This window comes from Papaver somniferum, chromosome 3 (assembly GCF_003573695.1).
Source record: "Papaver somniferum cultivar HN1 chromosome 3, ASM357369v1, whole genome shotgun sequence".
NCBI lineage: Eukaryota > Viridiplantae > Streptophyta > Magnoliopsida > Ranunculales > Papaveraceae > Papaver > Papaver somniferum.
This window is the reverse complement of record NC_039360.1, coordinates 148,026,801-148,046,994: the sequence shown is the minus strand read 5'-3', so window position 1 is coordinate 148,046,994 and position 20,194 is coordinate 148,026,801. Positions and strand designations below refer to the sequence as shown.

Sequence of the window (20,194 nt, the reverse complement as noted above, 5' to 3'; positions counted from 1 at the left end):
TATCAGGATTGGGCGAGGCGAAGCCGAGCCTTACCAAATCATATCGAGACTGGGCGAGGCGAAGCCGAGCCTTACCGAATCATATCGGGACGGACTGGGCGAGGCGAAGTGATGCATTGTGTTTGTAGTTGGTGCATGATTACGTCGTTCTATTTGTAATTGTAGATTGAATTGGTGAACCAAGTTTATGCCCGGGCACAAAATCTAGTTCCCATAAATATACTAGCGCGATACACTTCACAGTTCACACCTCTCTATTTATACGATTCAAATTGACAAACCGAGTCCACTAATCACCTAATTAGTAATTAGCCCTATGAACTTAAAACTTTTGAGATTTATATTCCCTCTGGAACACAGAAGGCATGTTTTAATCCTCACGGTGTTCTTAGATATTTGCTCTTTAGTTTGAGATTCGTTGTATTGCTGTCTCTTTAAAAACGATAACATGTCGGGATCATATTAAAGAGACAGGGATTAGCCTTAACTAAATCTGATTAAAAGAGATTAACTTAGAGTAATGAACACAAGACAATAAACTACTGAGAGAGTGATTAAAGTTGGGATGAGAGAGTGTGTATCGTGTCAGGGGATTGGGGAACATGTACCTGCTGCTGTTAGGCTGCCGAGGAACATAAACTTCTCAGGAATAAGCATGCTACAAACTCCGCAGTCTACACTCTACACCACACACATTCCTTCTCTCTCTAAAATCTATCAGCGGAGTAATTTTATTGGATTCTCTTGTACTGATGGAGCCTTTATGATGGCAAAACTGAACGCTATCTGGTGGATTTCCCCTTTGTCTTCACTCACAAAAGGAATCTCTTTCTTCTCTCCCAAATTCCCAATACCGTAGTGACTCCTTCCTGATTGCGTTACGTCAACTGCCGATCTAGTCTATTATTAATCTTAATGGACGAAAAATCTGATTTTTTTTTAAGAGGCTGGATTTCAATGAGGTGTCAAAGCCAAGTTGTTTTCGATTCTCTCTTTATTCTTCATCCTTTCGAATGATCTGATGTTAAATGGCTGTATGCTTACCGAGCAAAAAAACAAAATTGTTATATGCATGATCCTTTTCCACGATGAGTTGCTGTATGCGTGTGGAATTTGAAACGTGCTATTTCAACCGATCTCTTCGTGCAATTTGAAACATGCCATTTCAATTAATTGCTTTATGCGAACATGTTTTTATAGTGGACCAGCGAAGTCGGCATGGATTGATATCTCCAAATAGACCTTCAAAGTTCGAACTCTTCAGAAAGAAAAAAAAAAGCACTTGCCCCTTCACTAAAAAGAGCAAAAAGCAAACCTATCTTGAGTAAAAAATGCCATGGACTAGGTGAAGACGGAGACCTAAGATAAGTAAAATTACTTTGGACCTTCGGTGGTGTTTTGTTAAAAACATTTGAAGATAAGCGTTCGTCAGTTCCCAAAAAAGGGGTATTGGTTTTGGGTGTGTCTAGTTTAGTGTTTACCTGGATTGAGCAAAACATAATTAGCTACGGCTCAATGTTCAATATGCATCCATTCAGTGGGCTTTCAAACTCCACTGTTAGAATGGGTTTTGGATTGGTTATTTCTTACATTTCTTGGTTCTCATTCTTTTCAGAATTAGTATTCACCTATTATCAGATTCGGTAACAAACTAAACAAGGGTGTGATTTCCACACAGCAAGATAAGGAGACCATTTATTAGAGACAACTGATGTTATCCCAGGATTTTGGTAGACTGTGAATGGCTTCTATCTCATTGTGCAGGTTAGGTGTCGGGTCAAATAACAAATAACAAAATCAATTTTTGAGCCGAACAAGATGAATCGGCTGAAGGACTCTACATACAATTTCCTAGCCACGTTGATGGGCTTGATCGTAGGATTACAGCAGTGTTGTTAAGAAATATTCGATATAACAAACAGATCACAAAGAACTGGTTTGGAGGACAAAATCAAAGACAACTTCTACAAAAAAGGAACATAATCACCAGCCAAACAAAACTACTGTAAATTGATTGGTGATTTTGACGTTCACATTCAGGTGTTAAATGTCATTAGAATTCAGATATTGTCGAAAATGGAAGTCTCACTTCGTCATTACTTCACTCTGTCAGCTTTAAAAAAAGCAAGAACTCCACAGCGACCCCTGCAAGATTAATAAAGGTAGCTAAGGAGATCAACCTGACCATCTATGCAGCAAATGTGTACCATTCCTCGATTAGAATTATCACAGTTTTAAGAATATTAAATATCTAAGATAATTCCACAAATGGATTGGGAGTCTGAATCGAAGACTCCAATATAAGTTCACACTTGGTCAGCAGTCATCTATTTAGCAGCACCAAGACTACATGCTTTAACATCAGCTCTAAATCCCTCATCTGCCGTCGATTCTTTTTATCATTTTTGGTTTCATTTTATTTTATTGATGGCCACCTTTAAATTCTTTTTCCATTTTGTCCACATCTTCAAGAGAAAAACTTTAAAAACAAAAAAATCTCACAACTCCGATCAGGACAATGTTAGTCTACTGAACCATCTAATTTTCAATGTCTTTCCACAAAAGATAAAAGCCAGCTATAGGTTTTACTATATGCATGTGGTTAAACAGTTTCAGATGCAATATGTAGTTGATGATACAATACCATTTGTACAAGAACTTTAAATTGTAAACACATGATTTTAGAAGAAAAGAAAAACTGACAAAAACTACAATTACAGTTAATACATACACAACTAACCTGCGAAATGTTCCACGTCCAAGTCCAAGTTCGTAAAATGCATGCAGCAACAAGGAGGATCAACTAATCCACATAAATAATCCCTTCATCAGGGTCCTCATCATCATCAGGTAGATCAGATGAATCATAATCTCCCTCTTCTTGACCTTCTACTACCTCTTTATCATTCTTCAACTTATCCAGTATGGCTATCACCTGTGAAAGTTAAAGCCGAACAGATCAATATGCAGAGGTCTGGTACTTCAGCCTTTTACAAGAATTTAAGAAAAGACTAATGAAAACCCACGGTCTGGTCAGTTTAAGTTCCACAATTATGGACCTAATAAGCTGATAAATGCAAAGCTGCCCAGCCAATGAAACCCATCGGTGAGAGTTACAGGAACCAAGGAAGGATTAGGAGGCCTGAAAGGTGAAACAGTAACTGCACACAACTTCTAAGCTACTGGACACACAATTTCTTAATTGTTGGATTATACAGATAAGTCTCCGATCATAGCATTTGAGACAAATCAGCATACGTTTATGACTTTCAAACATGTTAATTATAGAATTATGATCATGTGTGTCAAGTCAATTTCCTCTTCCAGACCAACACCTACCCCTCCTTCAAAGCAAATGCTATTTGTAATGCTAGCCATCATTTCAGGTACACTTACAATCCAAACAAACCTCCACACACAAATGCAATCAACAATCACATAATCAACAGTTACGCACAATATCAAGAACAGCGAGCAAGTCAGTTTCATAGTTTTATTATTAAAGGAACTAAAGCCTTTTTAAGAGCACATCACATCTAACTGTGTAAAACGCAAAAGGAGAGTGAGTTTACCCTGCTTCCTCGTTCTAGAGACTCATCCTCAATAAAACGTACTTCAGGAGTCAGTCTCAACTTCATTCGCCTCCCCAACTGACCGCGTACATACTTAGATTTTGCCTTTAATCCTGCTAAAGCTACCTCTCTTCCTCTCTCATCCCCAAAAACAGATACATAAACTTTAACAACCTATTAAGATGAGAAGATAGTATAACCAGTTAGCACACCGAAACCAAGTTTATTCACAATGTACTCACTAAATTAAACCTAGGGCTTCGACAATTATTATATTGGTGTTAGTTTTGCACATACCTGCAAATCAGGAGAAACTTCAACATCTGAAACAGTAGTCAGCGAAGATAAGTAACGGTCAGCACCAAGTTCAGCTTCTGGAAGAATAGCGAACTGAAGAACATTATCAGTAAGAAGCATATCAGAAATTTCTCTTTGTATTTGTTTTGCTACCATTTTGACCCTTCTAGGGTGTGCCATACACTTGAGTATACTATGACGATTCGAGGGTTTGCTGACGAAACTGAATGAAGTATGAGTTTGGGTTTTCATTTCATTTGATTTTCTTTGTAATGTTGATGATGATGAATTTGTGGTGTAACTGTTGGTGATTAGGGTTTTGGATAGAAGGAAATTGTGAGTTGAGGATAAATTAGGTAACTGTAAATTTAAGTGAAGAAGAGTAGGCATTTGTGGGCTACTAGATGATGCGTGACGAGAATTTCTGATATTAAAATTGAGGTGTTCTTTTACAGAATCGTTGAAATAGGAAAAGAAAAATGATATTTCGCGGCAGAAATCAAAGAAGAAAGAACGAAAGAAAAGCAACGATATCTCTAATGGGTATTTTAGTAACTCGCGTTAGGTTTAGTCGTATGGCTAGGTATCTAGCTGTTAGATTGGACATCCACGTCAGCATAAACAATCTCCTAGGTCCAATGTGATGGCGAATTTAGTAAGGAAATGCCGAGTAAAGCGGCGCTGTACATTGAATGGTTCAGCGTTTTTTTCTTTTTCACTTTTTCTTAAAACACTAAAATGGAAAGTGTGTCGTGATTCATTGTTATAAAAATACATGCACTTTGACTCCTCGATCAAAGAGTCAATCGGTGGATAGGATTCACCGAAGAAGATCATCCGGCGGTCCACATCATCCGGATCGAGCTTTAACTTGGACGGCTGGGAAAGACTCACGGTTGGTCGCAGTGGGCGAACCAAATATTGGGCGGGTTTACGCTCTTTGCCTTTTGTCTCTATTTTCCACCTCCAGCCGAGCAGTAGATTTCTTCTTCTACATACTGAGTTCTTCTTTTGGTTCTCCGGCACTGCCACCACCACCATTACCACCAGGATCTATACCTTCATTTGCTTCTCCTTATTCTTTTCCTTTTGAGTTGGTCGTGAAGGGATTTGTTAAGTAAGTAGAGATTTTGGAAATAGTAATTGAATTTTGTTAATATTTCAGAAATTAAAACCTAGGGTTTCATATATCTGGGGTAAATCCTGGGGGTTTTAAATATACTGTTTAAGTTTAATGGTTGCTTTATTCGTTTTTGTTTCGAATTATTGAGTTACTCTTTTTTATGACTTTGATTTTTTTGTTTCTGCAATTTTGTCAATGAAATTACAGATCTTTTGTATTGTTCGCAGAACTTCAAGAGGAAAATATTGTAGTTCTTCGAAGAGGTATGGATCTCGAAACGTATTGCGGCAGTCCCTAATTTATCAATTTATATGATATTTAGGGTTTCCATTCGTTTTTATTTCGAATCATCGAGTCACTCTTTTGATAAATTAGGGTTCTAATAAGATTGTTGTGATTTAGGGCTTCTTTGAAACCTATATAGAAAGGACACAAATTCAAATCACGAAATATATCTATCAGTTTGATCCTTAGTTGAGGTGTATTAACATGAAGGAAGTCTCGTGTACGCTACCCAGGAAATTCTGATTCAACTGACTGCTCCAGCCACTGTTTTAAGCTAAATTTTATCTCAGAAGCATGATTGGCAGTGCACAATTTGAAGTGCTACAATTTCTCTACCATCTTAGCTGGGCAGTTAATGTTGAGATTAGAGCTAAGGCTTCTAAATTGGTAGAACTCTAATTGGTCACATGGTTTGTGTTCTTCTTTAGATTCGGTTAATCTTATTACACTGGGGTTCACTAATAAATTATGAAACTAAGCTCATTACCAAAAACAAGATTGTCTTACTGCTTTTTCATCCCATATCTATTTATAACTTTTGTGATTTGTATTATTTATAACAAAACTCGGGTTATATTCAGAAGTATTCATTTGCCCAATTCAAGTAGGAAAACTTTCTATGAACTGATATTTTGAATTTCGCTTTGTGCGCTTTCAACTTTATTGCCGTGTTTTCTGAAGTGTGGCATCTCAATCCATTTGATGCCCTTTCCGTACTGCATTTTCTTTAATCTTAGCTCAAAAGTCATTGCATAAAATCTCTTCATACTATTTGGTTGATTTTCACGAAATTATGGTTGTTCAACAATGAGTCTTGATCATGTCATTTCAAGTTCATATAGGAATCCAAATAAAACTTGCTAATGCTAGGGAAAATTTTATAAGTCTCGCTAAAGAATCTGATATGGTTGAATGGGTGGATAATAGAACTCAGGTGGTCATTGTCGTAAAGGAACAACGCCAACCTTCAGTATATCTGCTACAAAAAGGATGGTCACCCTTCTGTATATGGAAAGAACTATAGGACTTATTGATAACAAGCTGCATCTCTGCAGCGCTGAGGACACTGGCGCGATGTATACTAAGGGATTTTCCAGGATCGGCACTATCAAACAAGGTACGTCATTCCTTCAATTGTCTGCATCACGTCCTTGATGGTAAAACATGTCGTTTCTATCCATTTGCTGTTATGATAGGCGATAGTGCTCCAGCTCACTGTGTAACTGATCTATGGAAGGGAAAAATTTCCAGCTAGGCAAACACATCATGTGAATTTATAAGGAGCCTGCAGAAGTTGGCTGATGAGCTTTTCAATAATAGTTTCTGGCAATTTCGTTTTTGGCAAGAACTACCAAACCTACATTGACTGATACTTTGTCCAGTTGGGGTGTTATAACTGTTGGACATGTTAGAAGTAGTTGTCTGTGATAAGAATGTGAATACTGAATAGATGTGATTGGTAAATTGTGTTTTCGTATTTAAATTGTTTTTTTAGAACAATTTGTTGCACCAAAGCTAACTTCAGTTGTTGTTTTTTTAAAATTATTTTGCAGTGAATTGACTGAGCTTGGCCATACTGACAGAGATTTGCGTTCGCTGCTCCTCACCCAACACCCGCTATAGTATTCCCTCATGTAGCAGCGACATGGTGGCTAGAACAGGTACATATGATCCATGCCACTCTTTCTCTGCTACCATTAGTATCATAGAATGTATCTCTTTGCGAAATTCGTGTTGATTACCGGACCAAAAAACCAAGCACTATAAAGACACTGAAGCTTAGGTAGGTAAAACAGAAGAATGAAGAGACGATCGACCGACCTGCTTCTGTTCTATTTAGTTTTTTATGAAGGTTCTCTTCGTTCCCCCTAAGTTTATACACTGAATTGTACAATGAGAATTACTTGATTTTGTAAGAATAATTTCCGGTGTGCTTCTTACTAAATTGTACGCTGAATTTTCAAAGAACTATCACGATCACGGCGATTAGAGTACAGTTTCAAACAACAGGACATCAATAGGAAGTGCTACTCAATATGAAGAGTAATTCTCATCATGTGAAGAAGGTAAAACTATAACACCACCAGACCTAAAATGATTCAGTTTCACATAGATGGACGACGTCTGATGGGGACCCGATCCGGTGGTGGGGAAGCTCCAGATTGAGTTTTCAATTGGACGGATAGGAAAGACTCACGGTTTTAACTATTCGTACCTATATGGAGATCATTGCGATATTTACCATAAAAGGGACTCCTGCCAATTTCATGATAACACTTAATAATTCCCCAGAAACTTTGATTCAATCACAAAACTAGAATCATTATTATCCTATTTAATATCTTGCCTCATTCTGTTGCTGAATTAGCTTGCCTACTTTTTGATTTGCCAGCGATCCAGATCGGAAGCACAAAAAGCACGATGTGAGAACAACTCACAGTGATGGCTATCACGGACAACAAAACAATACACGTACTGTAACATTAGATCATCATCCAAAGTTACATAACTCAACTATAAGGGCTAAATTATGGTTACATGGCTTAGTTATAAATGTGTTTTTGAGATTTCCTAATTATTTCTAATATGATTGATTGGTGTCCGAATTGCCAGGGATCTCGCTCAACTGCTCAGAAAGCACGCCAAAGTAGGATAGCACAACAACGCCCGGAGGAGAAGGATGAGAACCAGGTGATTTATCTATACATCATATATATACTATATGTTTTTGCAGCTTCTTTTGTACTGTCATAATTAGTGCCTACAACTTTGGCAGCACTGTCATAATTAGTGCCTACACATAAGATTAATCTAAATTCACAGAAAATCCATTAAACAGGCAGTGTACGAAGACTTATTTGTTTAGTAACATTCTAGGAAGAATTTTGGGAAGTAGGTTTATTTAGCTCAAAATGTGAAAGATAATAATTTTGGGATCAGTAGAGGAGAGTACAAGCTATGTTAATCAGAAACTTGGTTTGCATGTAGACATAAAATGAAAATTCCTGTACAGTCCTATGTATCTCATTAGTTGGATATGTTCCATATGCCGCGAAAACGAAAACATGAGAACTATGTAGACATGTAATAGTATCATTCTCTGTTGTGTGGTATCTTTAGTAATCATCCCCATGAACAACACTGCTCCATATTGGTATACATAAACTCTCTTGCTTACGTGTCCGCAACATGTATCTATGCCACAATGGCAGCTCATCTGACTCTATTTTTTTTTTTGAAACTGGACTTCATGTTAGAAGGTTCCGTATTCGATTTACGTTATCAAGTTCATTCATTTCTATGTTTTACCGTGCTACATTTGGATATTGAGTATCATGCATGAGTTAGTACGCTTAAGAAAATGAGACTGGGGATGCTATTAAAATACCATGAATATAATTGAAGAATGAAGATGTATAGGTTGCTAAACCTCGACACTGATATCATGCCAATTTGAAAAATAGTTGACTTCATGTCAAGTGCAAGCTTTTAGTGGTTCGTATTTGGTTTCTGCATATTACATTCTCCATGTCTCGCTGCTGTCACTGGCCTTAATAATTTGAGATATTATTGCTTCATATAGTTTAAAAAAGAGGCATAAATGTCCTTGAATGAATGTGTAACATGTTTATCTGGGGGAATAAGATATTTTTACACGAGGTATTGCAAGTAACTTCTCAATCTAAACGATAGTGGTTCTCGGCTTTACATTTATTCATCGAGAATTCGAAGACTCAAAGCCAGCAGTATTATATTATAGGTATGGGTATGGATCTGAAAGTTCCACATTCTGGCATGTGTGGGATTGCTCATTTGGGTTCAAGGGGTGCACCGTCACTGACTTTACACTAATAGTTTAATGCTAGGAATTAAACTTGGTCTCTCATGGTTAGTTATTCTTCTTTTTTAAATTGATTTTTCTCTTGGAATATTCACTCCCAAGCTATCTAATCGTTTATAAATGTTGTGTATTTTGGTATTTTCAGTTTTTGAGTTTCTTTAGTTCGTTTGGTCGTTCCCTACCGGAGTAAAAACGGTGGTACCATAAAGTTCAATTTTGATGCACATATTTCATACATTGAATTGAAATATGGATATGGGAAATCTTTGTTCGTCTTCCAATCTGTTTTACGTTGTATAGAAGAAAACGAAAATTTTAACTAAGTAATTGCACTCCCGTATACTTAAACCATGTGTTTTTTTGTTTTTCCTTAGATGATTACAGAATATTCAAGGAGAAGATGATATAGTAAGATGATGCATAAAGAAGAGCAAGTTGAGAAGTCATTCGCTCATTGCCACCCAAGTTTCCCGGGGAAGGATGGAAAAGGCAAAGCAAGGGAGATCACAATGGTAATCCCAATTGAAGAATGCATTAGGAAACTTCATTGAGGTAGCATTGTTTTTCCATGTGAATTTTGTTGTCATGAGTTCAATTAGTTTTTTCATAAAATTTTGTCCAATTTATGGCACAATTTATATGCGTATGATGAGGCTCGGGATTCCAAGCATGCATGATAATGGGTTTTTTCGTTTTTTGTAACTAAAACTAAAACGAGATTGACTTATAGTCCAATTAACTGGCTCTTTTTGCTTAACATCCTATAGGATCTACCTTTAATTGATCAGCCTCTAAAAAATTAGGAGCTTGATGGGAAGAAAGAGGTGGATGCATCAACATCATATATTGATAATGCAGGACTATGATTTCACTTTAAGACTTTATAATTGGAACTGGAAAATTATACCTTAGATTATATATTTTCTTTGACATGTAATGTAAGTCTTTAATGGATATTAGATTAAAAAGATGACTTCATGTCTTCCTACATATATTGATAATGCAGGACTATGATTTCACTTTAAGACTTTATAATTGGAACTGGAAAATTATACCTTGATTATATATTTTCTTTGACATGTAATGTAAGTCTTTAATGGATATTAGATTAAAAACATGACTTCATGTCTTCCTTATGTATGTTGTTCCTCTCACTTTCATTGAAGAGTTTGTGAAAAAGAAGTTTAAAAGATAATTAGAGAGTTTTTGATAACTAGCAAGCTTAACAGTTTCATTAGTCTGCTGAAAATTATTTTCTTTTTTAATGTAGTTTTAAAAGTTTCTTGAATTGCTACATAATATACTCATGTTTACTGTTTGATAATCATTTGCTTTATCTTATTTTTTTTATTTTTTTTTCAGATGATCAGGTATCTGAAAAGTTTCAAGGTGTGGGGAACTTCTAAGGTAACTTAGTCCTCTTTTTGTGGGTTCATACTTGGTTTAGCTATCATCTAGAAATTTGTGCTTTGGGGAGGGGAATCATGTTATGGGACTGTTTTTGGTGCCTAAGCCGGACTATATAAGCATATTAATTGACAGTGTGGAATGAGGTTTTTGAGTATTGGATAAGAGTTTGATCCCTAACTCAGTGAAGGTCAGGCTTCTTTACAAGTTCCACAAAATAGTTTGCATTAATATTAGTTAGTGGTCTTCACACCTCATTTTTGTGATGTTTTTGTTCGCACCCTCTTTTTTTTCTTCTTGACCTGTGATCGATAGTATCTATATGAACAGATGAATCCCTGCCAACCACACTGATTGCGATATAGAGAGAATTAGCAAAATTAAGATGAATCCCTATAAATGGCTAAATTATCGTTTCGGGAGATGTTGAGGAAGGTTCTCAACATAACATTCAGCTACCTCTTTTTTTGAGTTTCTTTTGTATCCGAGTGAAATTAATATTTTGGGAATTAACGAAGACTATTATCTTACACGTAGGATACTTGCAACATCCATCGCATATGCCCACCATGAAAAATTATCGAAGGATGATGAAGGTTTTTCTTGTGTCTCTCTACTATAATCTGTTTCATCAATCATTATGCATATTTTATCAGGACGTGAGGCAAAGGAAGATTTGTCCTTGGTAAGATGTAGATGATCAACCAAGTCATGTTCTTTAGTGAAGTAATAGTGTAAGAGGAAAGTGCAGGTATGTATTGTACTCCATCCCTTTGGCTGTCTTAGCTCAACAAGTAGAGCGCATGGCTTTAGTCATGAGGTTGTGGGTTCGACTCCCGCAGACGGTGAACGAATCAAGTCTTTGTGTATTGATATTATTCTTGGTGGTGGTTGGTGTTTTTGAGACTGCGCTCCGGCTGCGTGGTACATAGAGCTGGCAATCCGAGCCAAAACCCGCGGGTTGGCCCGTCCCGTCCCGTGAAAACTCGTGCCCGTCCCGGATCGTAACTACACAAGACGGGCGCGGGTTGTATAATTAGTGGCTTGTGAAGAAACGGGTTAACCCGTCCCGTCCCGTGCAACCCGCGGGTAACCCGGCTCGGTCCGCACCCACTGCCATTTAGGCTGTTGCGTGTCACACAATGACACAGTTATCTGTTACGTGTCATGTAACATGTTCGTTCCTCTTCATATAAAAGGAAAAAACCCTAGCTCGCCTTCCTCTTCTTTCTTCCTCTTTTTTTCTTCTTCCCTGACCCTGCTGCAGCGCTGCTGAGTCTCCTACTCTCCTGAGTAAACTTCACAGATTCACAGAAGTGACAGAAAAATTATTAGATTCATCTAAAGATCAAAGACAGGTAATCAGATTTTCTTATTTGTTTTCTTCTTTATATAAATTTTTTGATTAGCCTGCTTGAATAACAAATTGTTTGAAGTCTTGAAGAGAAATACAAGAGCGGATTGATTTTCTGGGCTCGTGAAGATCGGAGGAATACAACAACGAATTGATTTTCTGGGTTCGTGAAGAGTGAATTGATTTTCTGTTCGATTAATAATATGTAAGATGTTTTTTTTTCATTCGATTTGAGTTCAGTCTTCAGTTTGACTTGTTCTTAGTAGATCTGTTATTCTGTTTGATTTTGAATTTGATTTGATTAAGATTTTTTTGAATTTCACATGTTTTAGTTTATTGTATGATTGTAATTGGTGATGAATCTGATGATTATATATACAAGATCTGTTTGATTTGGTCATGTACTCATGTTGTTCAGTTCCATACTTCCATGATTTATTTGTTGTATTCGTATTCAACAGTTTTGCTTGTGAAATTGAAATGATAGTAATGGTACTATGGGTAATGGGTTGGAATTGAATGAGCAGTTTAGAGTTTGCTTGTGAATTTGAGATATTAATTGTATGAGCTTCAAATTGAATGAGTTTAGTTTGAATTTTGGTTGAGATTTAACATGCTTGATGTGATTGAAATCATATACAAAAGGTCTTTCTTTGTTTATCTTGTTTATCTTTTTCGAAGTATCATTCATATTACCAGCATTTTTCTACATTTAAACCAGTGCTGGTACTGCTGTACTTGCATCCTTTTTGTTTTGTAGATTGGAGTTCTAGTGAAATCTTTAAATTTTGGTTTGAGCAGTTTGGATAAGTGGTTGTCCCCTAAATCTGTAAGTACATTTTGTAAATTTAAATCAAATAAAATTTGACTTCTTTATCTTTTATGGTAATTTTCATTCTTTCTGTACACAATCACCATCTGATCGTGTGTTTGGGTTGCAGGGAAGAATACCATTGCTCTTTTTTCCAGCCTCGGGAGAAGTAGCACCAATCTACAAGTACACTACACTAGTACTGGTTTGTTTGTACCTCCTGTTTATTCATCTTCTTAGCTGAACGTTTAGGTTCTCGTGTCAGGAACTCCACCCATTGGAAGTGTTCCACACTTTATAGAATGTCTCAATATAGAGATATTGCCTCCTGCTCTAAACTAAGATGTATCATGTTTGTGGTCATGAGTAGGTTTTACTAATCAGTGAAATCCCTTAGGATGTAAGTTTAATGCCACATTATGACGATGAAGCTGTTTTGCTGTGCAGTCACATGAGTGCTTTACATTGTTGGATTTAGCTTGTTTTCAACTGTGGATGTAATATGTGATGGCGTTAGCTTGTTTTCAACTGTGGATATAATATGTGATGGTGTTAGCTTGTTTCTAAGACTTTTAAGACTCGTATATTCATAGTTCACCCACTTCTAGGTTGTTTCATGCAGGAATATGTTGCAACACAGGAACGTGGTGATAATGTATTAACTGACTTGTCGGAGTTAGATGAATATCTTGGCGAGACGTACAGAGGTTGTCTAAATTCACTCGACATCCTAAACTATTGGAAGAACCATGAACAACAATATCCAGTACTTTCAAGAATGGCAGGGGATATTTTGTCAATTCCTATTTCAACCGTCGCATCGGAGTCTGCATTTAGCATTGGAGGAAGGGTGATTGATCGATTTCGCAGTTCCTTATTACCTGAAAATGCTGAGGCGTTAATAACAACTCGTGATTGGGAATATGGAATTGGTAAGAAAATCAGTAATATTGTATTTATTGAATGTCTAATTCTTATCTATAACATTGGTTGTTTTTATCCATGTAGGAAAAGAAGATATGGATGAGGACAATGTGATTGTTGAAGAAGATGTATTAGGATTTGAACCTGACGCAGTGGAGGATGGGGCAGTGGAGGATGTGGAGGAAGTAAGTTCTTATGCGTCTAGTTAGTATGCGTACTTCTTCAATATAAAGCGGGGTAATTATGCAAATTCCATGTTTTTGACTTGAATCTTTTTTTTGCTTGGTTTATTTTTTCTTGAAATTACAGATTCATATTGAATAGTTGGAGCAACTCAAAGAGAATGTTTTTTGGACAGACAGTTATTTATCACTTACCAATGTCTCCAATTTGCATAGAAAAGAGATTGGAATTTGGAGATGTTTTTTTTGACAGTTCACACTTTTTTGATTAACCACACAATATATATTTTGTGCAGGAAGTGGTTATTAATATGGTACAGTCTCGGAGGTTTATTTTCATTGTTGGAAACTATGTTTATTTTCATTGTTGGAAACTTGGAAATATCATCATGATTCATGAACTGTAAGTCTGTAAGTTGTAACTAAAGTACTTAAGTACTAAACTACTAATGACTAGTATAGTAGTATCTGTGTTTCTTTAAAGGCAAAATTAGTTTAGTTTTGTAATTTTGAGTTTTTGAATTGATATAAAAATGAATTGGATGAATGTTAGGTACTTAGGTTGTAGGAAAGGAACTTTAGATGGGCTGAATATGGCCGGAAATAGCCCAAAAATCGGTTTCTGGCGAGTTAACTCAACAAAAACCAGTTCACCCGTGAACACCCGTGAACCCGCGAGCTTTACCCGGGACGGGCGCGGGTAGGATAAATGACCACCCGTGAAGAATTTCAACCCGCGAGCTCAGGCTGGTATTAACCCGTAACCCGCGGGTTGGTCACAAGCCAGACCCATCCCGCCCGTTTGCCAGCTCTAGTGGTACACATGAGAATAAGTTTAATATGGCCAATGTTATATAGCTTTTTAGTAACCTAAACTTGAGTAAACCCAACATCTAGAAAGTTGAGGAAAGAAGTTGAATCCACAAAACTTCCTCTCTCTAATACCTTACACATATATCTGGATGTAAAAGCTTTTATGGGATGGAGAGGAATGAATTTGAGTTCAGGACAAGATTATATATCCAACATATTTTTGATGTCAGAAAAGAACGGTCATCTTGATGAGGTTGTGTTGGTTGGGGGAAGCATACTTATGCCTATGATTAGGACAGTTCTCGGCACCGCAATAATTGCTGACTATTTCCGTGTTAAAGAAGAGCCACCATCATCTACCTCTTGAGGTTATACAAATTGAGCATCTTTTCCTGCGTGGCTGATTTGTATACTTTCTATAGGTTGTTTTCTGTGCAGCTGTGTCATAATTTAGGTTAGTGGTTTGACTTCACGCACTGACAAGTTACACCACATAGATGGTTTATGCAAACTGTTATACTGTTTAACATCACTAAAATGATAATGAACAGAGATTAATGAGGTAATATTTTATTTTATTTTATTTTGATTGGTGATAGTGTGGTAATAATTGACAGTTGATAATTTTCAAATTACCATACAGTCTTACCCGGTCATACTTCTCAGGGGAGGCTCAGCTTAAGTGGAGCATTTTGGACGAATCAAATACTTTGGATATGGATTATAAGGCTCTAAATAAAATGTGCAGTGACCTACGAGAAGCAAGGAGCAACAAACCACTGTACATGGACTTTTATTTTATTTTTTGAACCATTTTTATTTTAAGTTAATGTCACTATTGCATTCTTTTTTTTTACTATTATCGATTGGATCCATGGAGGCTATAGTTTTAATAACAAGAAGAATGACTTTGTTGCTGAATTGCTCATCTGGACTGTGCACTTTGTGGAGATTAAGCAAATGAAGGAATTTGAAGTTGAGTACATTTTTCAGCATCCAAAACAGTAAATTTACAAATCGAAGTATTTACTTTGAAATATAATATGGCTTGAATTTTTTGATTGCGACATAGTTTTATGATACATGATGCAACAGAGTCATTAGGATCAAGTGAAAATAGACATGAAGGCCCATTTGGAGAACAAAGTTTCTCTTACATTCAGCAGTTTACAACTGACTCGAGTACAACAAATAAAACAGCTCTATAGAAAGTATTAACTACGGAGTACGCAAATCTAAACACCTCAAATTTACATGGCAAGTATATCAATCATTAGGTCAACTAATTCTCACCGAGCTTACCATCATTTTCGCTTGGTCTCTCTTGCTCATATGTATCCAAATAAGGTAGACGCCTTTATGATTCAGTCATGATTCTTTTTCTTTTATAAAGATCAATGTTGTGGTCAACAAATGTTATTAGCAACAATAAAGACTAACTACACCATTACAGGAACCAACAATGATATGAGACGTACCCACAAATTTCTTGGAAGACTTGATCTACAACATTAGAGGAGATTGTCCTAATTATTTTTCATGAGAAACAATAATTTTTGACATACATGTGAAGATACAAGTATCTATTGTACAATTGACTAAGTTTTTTATTCAGGTTTTGCATACTTTGATTGTTTTTGAAAACTCAAATCTCAACCTGAGAAGTCCAATTTTTGGATAGCTTCAAAAGTCGGCTCATATTGTTTCAAACTTTCCAAAGCCAAATTTTCTGTTTCTTTTTTGTATAATGATTTTTTTTGCTTATTTTCCAGCATGAGAAGAAACCACATCTCAAGTAAGTTTTAGTACTTTACTTTTTTACAATATTTTGTTTCCTTTGGAGTGGTGGGTGGGGGCCACATCTCAAAAAAGTTTTAGTGCTTTACTTTTTTACAATTTTTTAATGCACGGCTTAGAGATGTGCCAATGCTATGAAAAATTCTAGCGTTGGGTTTTGCTTAAAAATTTCAAATTACATATGGAAGGTATATAATACCTATCTGCTGCCAAAAGACTTTTGGTGCACTAATAATTGCATTTGGAAGGAATTGCGTATATTTCCCGCCAACTACTTTGTAAGCATGATTGTGAAAGGTTAAATGAATATATTTATTTTATTTTATTTTGATAAATCAATATAAAATAAATTAGGCCAAGGAGGTTTTGGGTTAGTATATAAAGGATTTCTGCAATAACCGTGATGTCACAATTAGGATCCTTAGCTCGCTAAAAGGGCAAGGCAAATTTTGTCAATGAAATAGTTATTGTACTGTGTAATTAACTATTTTACACATATTTACAACCTAATTGACTATTCTATGTTCTCTTTCCACATAGTGTTCATAACTAAACTTTCTTAAATTTTGTAGGTTATGGGAGCAAGTGTTGACAAAACCAAAGTAAGAACCAAATTATGATTGTATTTTCCATGCAACATACATATGTAAGATACATATAATTAACAACAGAATACATATGCTATTGGAAGATTGAAATCTGCTTCAGATATTACCGTGGCTGCATCCGATGGTCAAAAAGGGTCTGGCGAAGTTCATAAGAGAGAGATAGTCATGGAAAGATACAAAGTAAATAACTTTGATTTTAAAAGGTATATAATTTCTAATTTAAAAACTGAGACCCTAATCAATTGATGATGAATCTTATATTATTGTTGAAACATGATGGTTTTTATGAAGGTCACTCTATGGGGGGAACTGTGCAAATCAGTATAAGAGGGTGTTGTAGAGGAACACATGAATACTCCGATAATTGTTATTATGACTGGCACGTTTTTAAGCGAGTTCCGAAGTTAGTAGTTTGTTACTAATTAAACACAACAAGTGTTGACATTAGCATGTATTTTTTCACCTAACTGACAATTATACCTTGCAACAGGTGCACTTGCATTAGCTACTACCGTTGACTCTAGAGTGTTCATCAATCTAAATATACCAGAGAAGTAAGTGCCCTGAATCAAATTAGGACTATATGACTTTTCTTACGTACTAAAATTTCAAATATAGTTTATGCTAGGAGACAATAGAAACAAAATTATTTGCTCTCCACAACCGGATGATCCCATCGAATATAGAAAGACCATATAGAAAGCAATTGACAGTGAAAATATGGTAAGCGTGTATTTGGTACATTTTTTACATGCTAGAATAAAACATAGTAAAATGTATGATACTTCGAGTATCATGGCGAAACATTCACCTACGACGAGAAAATATTGGGCTTAGTTGAGAACAAAGAATGGTACTACATGGCATGCATCAAATGTAATATAAAGGTTGAGTACGTCGAAGACGAGGAACCTTGGTGATAAATTTAAATAAATCGATATACCATGGTGAGAGAAATTTTTAAATAAATCGATGGACAATACATCGAGATTTACTAACGCCTTAGAATACACACAGGTACAAATATAATTTGTATGTAAAGGATGATAGAGATACAACAGTATTTACAGTGATGGAAAAGACAACAAAAAAGTGTAGATTACTTGGAACAATGCAACAAAGTAACAACATATTAGTATGGGCAATTAACTTGAGTATAGATAGATGTACTATGAATGCATGGTCACTATATTATTTATTTTCAATAACAAGGGGAAAAGGCACACAAGTGGTTCAACCGAATCAAGGACCACACCTTTATTTTCAAATTGGTAATATGAGAGTACAATATAAACAACAAATATGATAATTTTACGATACAAAAAGGATTTAATCCAGAAGGTGAATCAGAGGATTCATAAGCTGATACAAAATCCCATGTAGCTTTGCAAGCGATTGGTACTAAATCACTTTTTTTTTTTTAAAATATGAATCATTGTTTACATGTAAAGCTCTCTTTATTTACAGGTTTCAGGTCGCGAATGAAATGTTATACATACTACCAAAGATAAGGAAAATGAGACATCTAAGAGGGGTAGGAAACGTGCATTAAGTAACCACAAGGAAGCAAACATCTAAACACACCGGTCAAAAAGAATAGACGCAGACTGAAAAAGAAAGTAGACTTTGATGACGAAGAGTATACGACCAATGGTTTTTTGGAAACTAATTTGAAGAAATAGTGGGGTGGTATTTCTTTTTAAAAATAAAATTATTAAAAAATTTGATTAATTTTTTCAGTACCAGCTCCTACATTAAGGTTAAGTAACATTAATCTAGATTTTTTTTAAGTTAGAATGTTTTAGGACTTAACGCTTTAAGGATTATGATCCCGTGGAAACCAAAAGTGCAGTATTTATAATAACGACACCCATGGAAAATCAAATAAATTTTTTGGGCTTTCCGGGTGGTGTTTCTTCCAGATTATTGGGCCAATATAATTTTATAGTTTACCATAGTGCCTAGAGTTCAATTCGGTGTTAGAGTTTTTTCTTACTGTTATGTTATGTAGGTTCAAGTGTGATCCCATCAGCTTACACCACCATTCGTCACACTTTAGTCGAGCTCCAGCTGCTCGCTGCAATCATCAATTAAAACATTTAATATTAGGTAGAGTAAGTCAATATCTCCAAGTGTTAGTGAACTTGGGATGTACCTAGAAAAGTATACATCTCTGATTAAATGTTGATCAAGTTGCACGTTCGGTACTTCCAACAGAAAATCGAACTTACTAAGGTGAAAAGCAATGTTCACAATAACTGAGTATAGCTTCTCAAGATGCTTCGATATTTAACAATCTGATAGAGGATAGGTGGTCGCATTAACTAAATTCAAGCATGAACATGGAGAATCAACAGCGGAATAGAGAATACATGGTTGCAGTGTCAGTAGCTATCACATCTCTGTAATTTTTTAATTTTTTTTTTAAAGTTTCGACACTTACGTGCACAAAAATTACAGACTAAAAGTGAGGAGCTAATTGATAGCCAGGCGCCAGCACAACTAGATCTAACTATAATTTTTTTGTATCCCAAGACAAACACAATGTCTGGGTTTCGTTGAATAACTTTTTTTAAGGATTTATCGAGTACATGTTTACCGTGTGACTTTGTGAAGTTTGTTAAATTTCGATAAGTAAAATCAAGTTACAAAGTTACTTAAGTGAAAAATAAATATTCACAATAATATACGTACATTATGCAAATACATTGACGAGTTAATTGAGTTGTTTGCTAAAATAATAAGGTTTAAGCCATCCAAACACACTAATTCCAAAGTACCCAGATGATTTCTAAAATAAGTTAATATTCTGTATATACTCAAGCATACGAATCACAAGCCGACATCAAAATATGCTTTATGAACCAACAGAATAACAAGGTTTACTGTTACATAAACCCGGAAAATGACAAAGTTTTCGTATTACAAAAGCTGAAGTTTAAGAACAATGAAAGATATGGTTTTGAAGAAAAGTAAAAAGAGAAAAATATTTTTCCACAACAAGATAGTTCGAACTTCAGATCAAAATAGTTGAATAGATGAATAACAGATCGTTATCAAACAACCAATGTTAAGTGGGCACAATAAAAGAAACCCCACACACGACTCCCTTATTTGCTTAATAGAAAACCGACGAATTCCAATGACAAATATGAGTTGTAACAATATATACATGAAGAA

General features: G+C 35.7%; 1 protein-coding gene and 1 long non-coding RNA gene across 14 annotated transcripts; one reads left to right on the top strand and one right to left on the bottom strand.

Moving 5' to 3' along the window:
- Positions 1-1,782: 1,782 nt before the first annotated feature.
- On the bottom strand, positions 1,783-4,404 carry LOC113357647 (probable ribosome-binding factor A, chloroplastic). Its single transcript, XM_026601088.1, has 4 exons — positions 3,870-4,404; positions 3,573-3,746; positions 2,741-2,935; positions 1,783-2,145 (listed from the first exon to the last, which is right to left on the bottom strand). The coding sequence occupies exons 1-3, from the start codon at positions 4,257-4,259 to the stop codon at positions 2,804-2,806; spliced, it is 696 nt and encodes a 231-aa protein (XP_026456873.1). The 5' UTR covers positions 4,260-4,404; the 3' UTR covers positions 1,783-2,145; positions 2,741-2,803.
- Positions 4,405-4,842: 438 nt separating this feature from the next.
- Positions 4,843-14,303, top strand: LOC113357648. Of its 13 annotated transcripts, none has more exons than XR_003363758.1 (16): positions 4,843-4,986; positions 5,220-5,255; positions 6,205-6,394; positions 6,831-6,938; positions 7,670-7,749; positions 7,891-7,968; positions 9,493-9,630; positions 10,481-10,525; positions 10,856-10,960; positions 11,063-11,883; positions 11,962-12,084; positions 12,640-12,708; positions 12,821-12,895; positions 13,313-13,622; positions 13,699-13,799; positions 13,924-14,303. It is a non-coding gene; the product is annotated as an uncharacterized LOC113357648 (long non-coding RNA). The 13 variants fall into 13 exon arrangements; XR_003363755.1 differs by having other exon boundaries at positions 9,493-9,670; XR_003363753.1 differs by lacking the exon at positions 10,856-10,960 and having other exon boundaries at positions 6,212-6,394; positions 9,493-9,670.
- Positions 14,304-20,194: the final 5,891 nt, after the last annotated feature.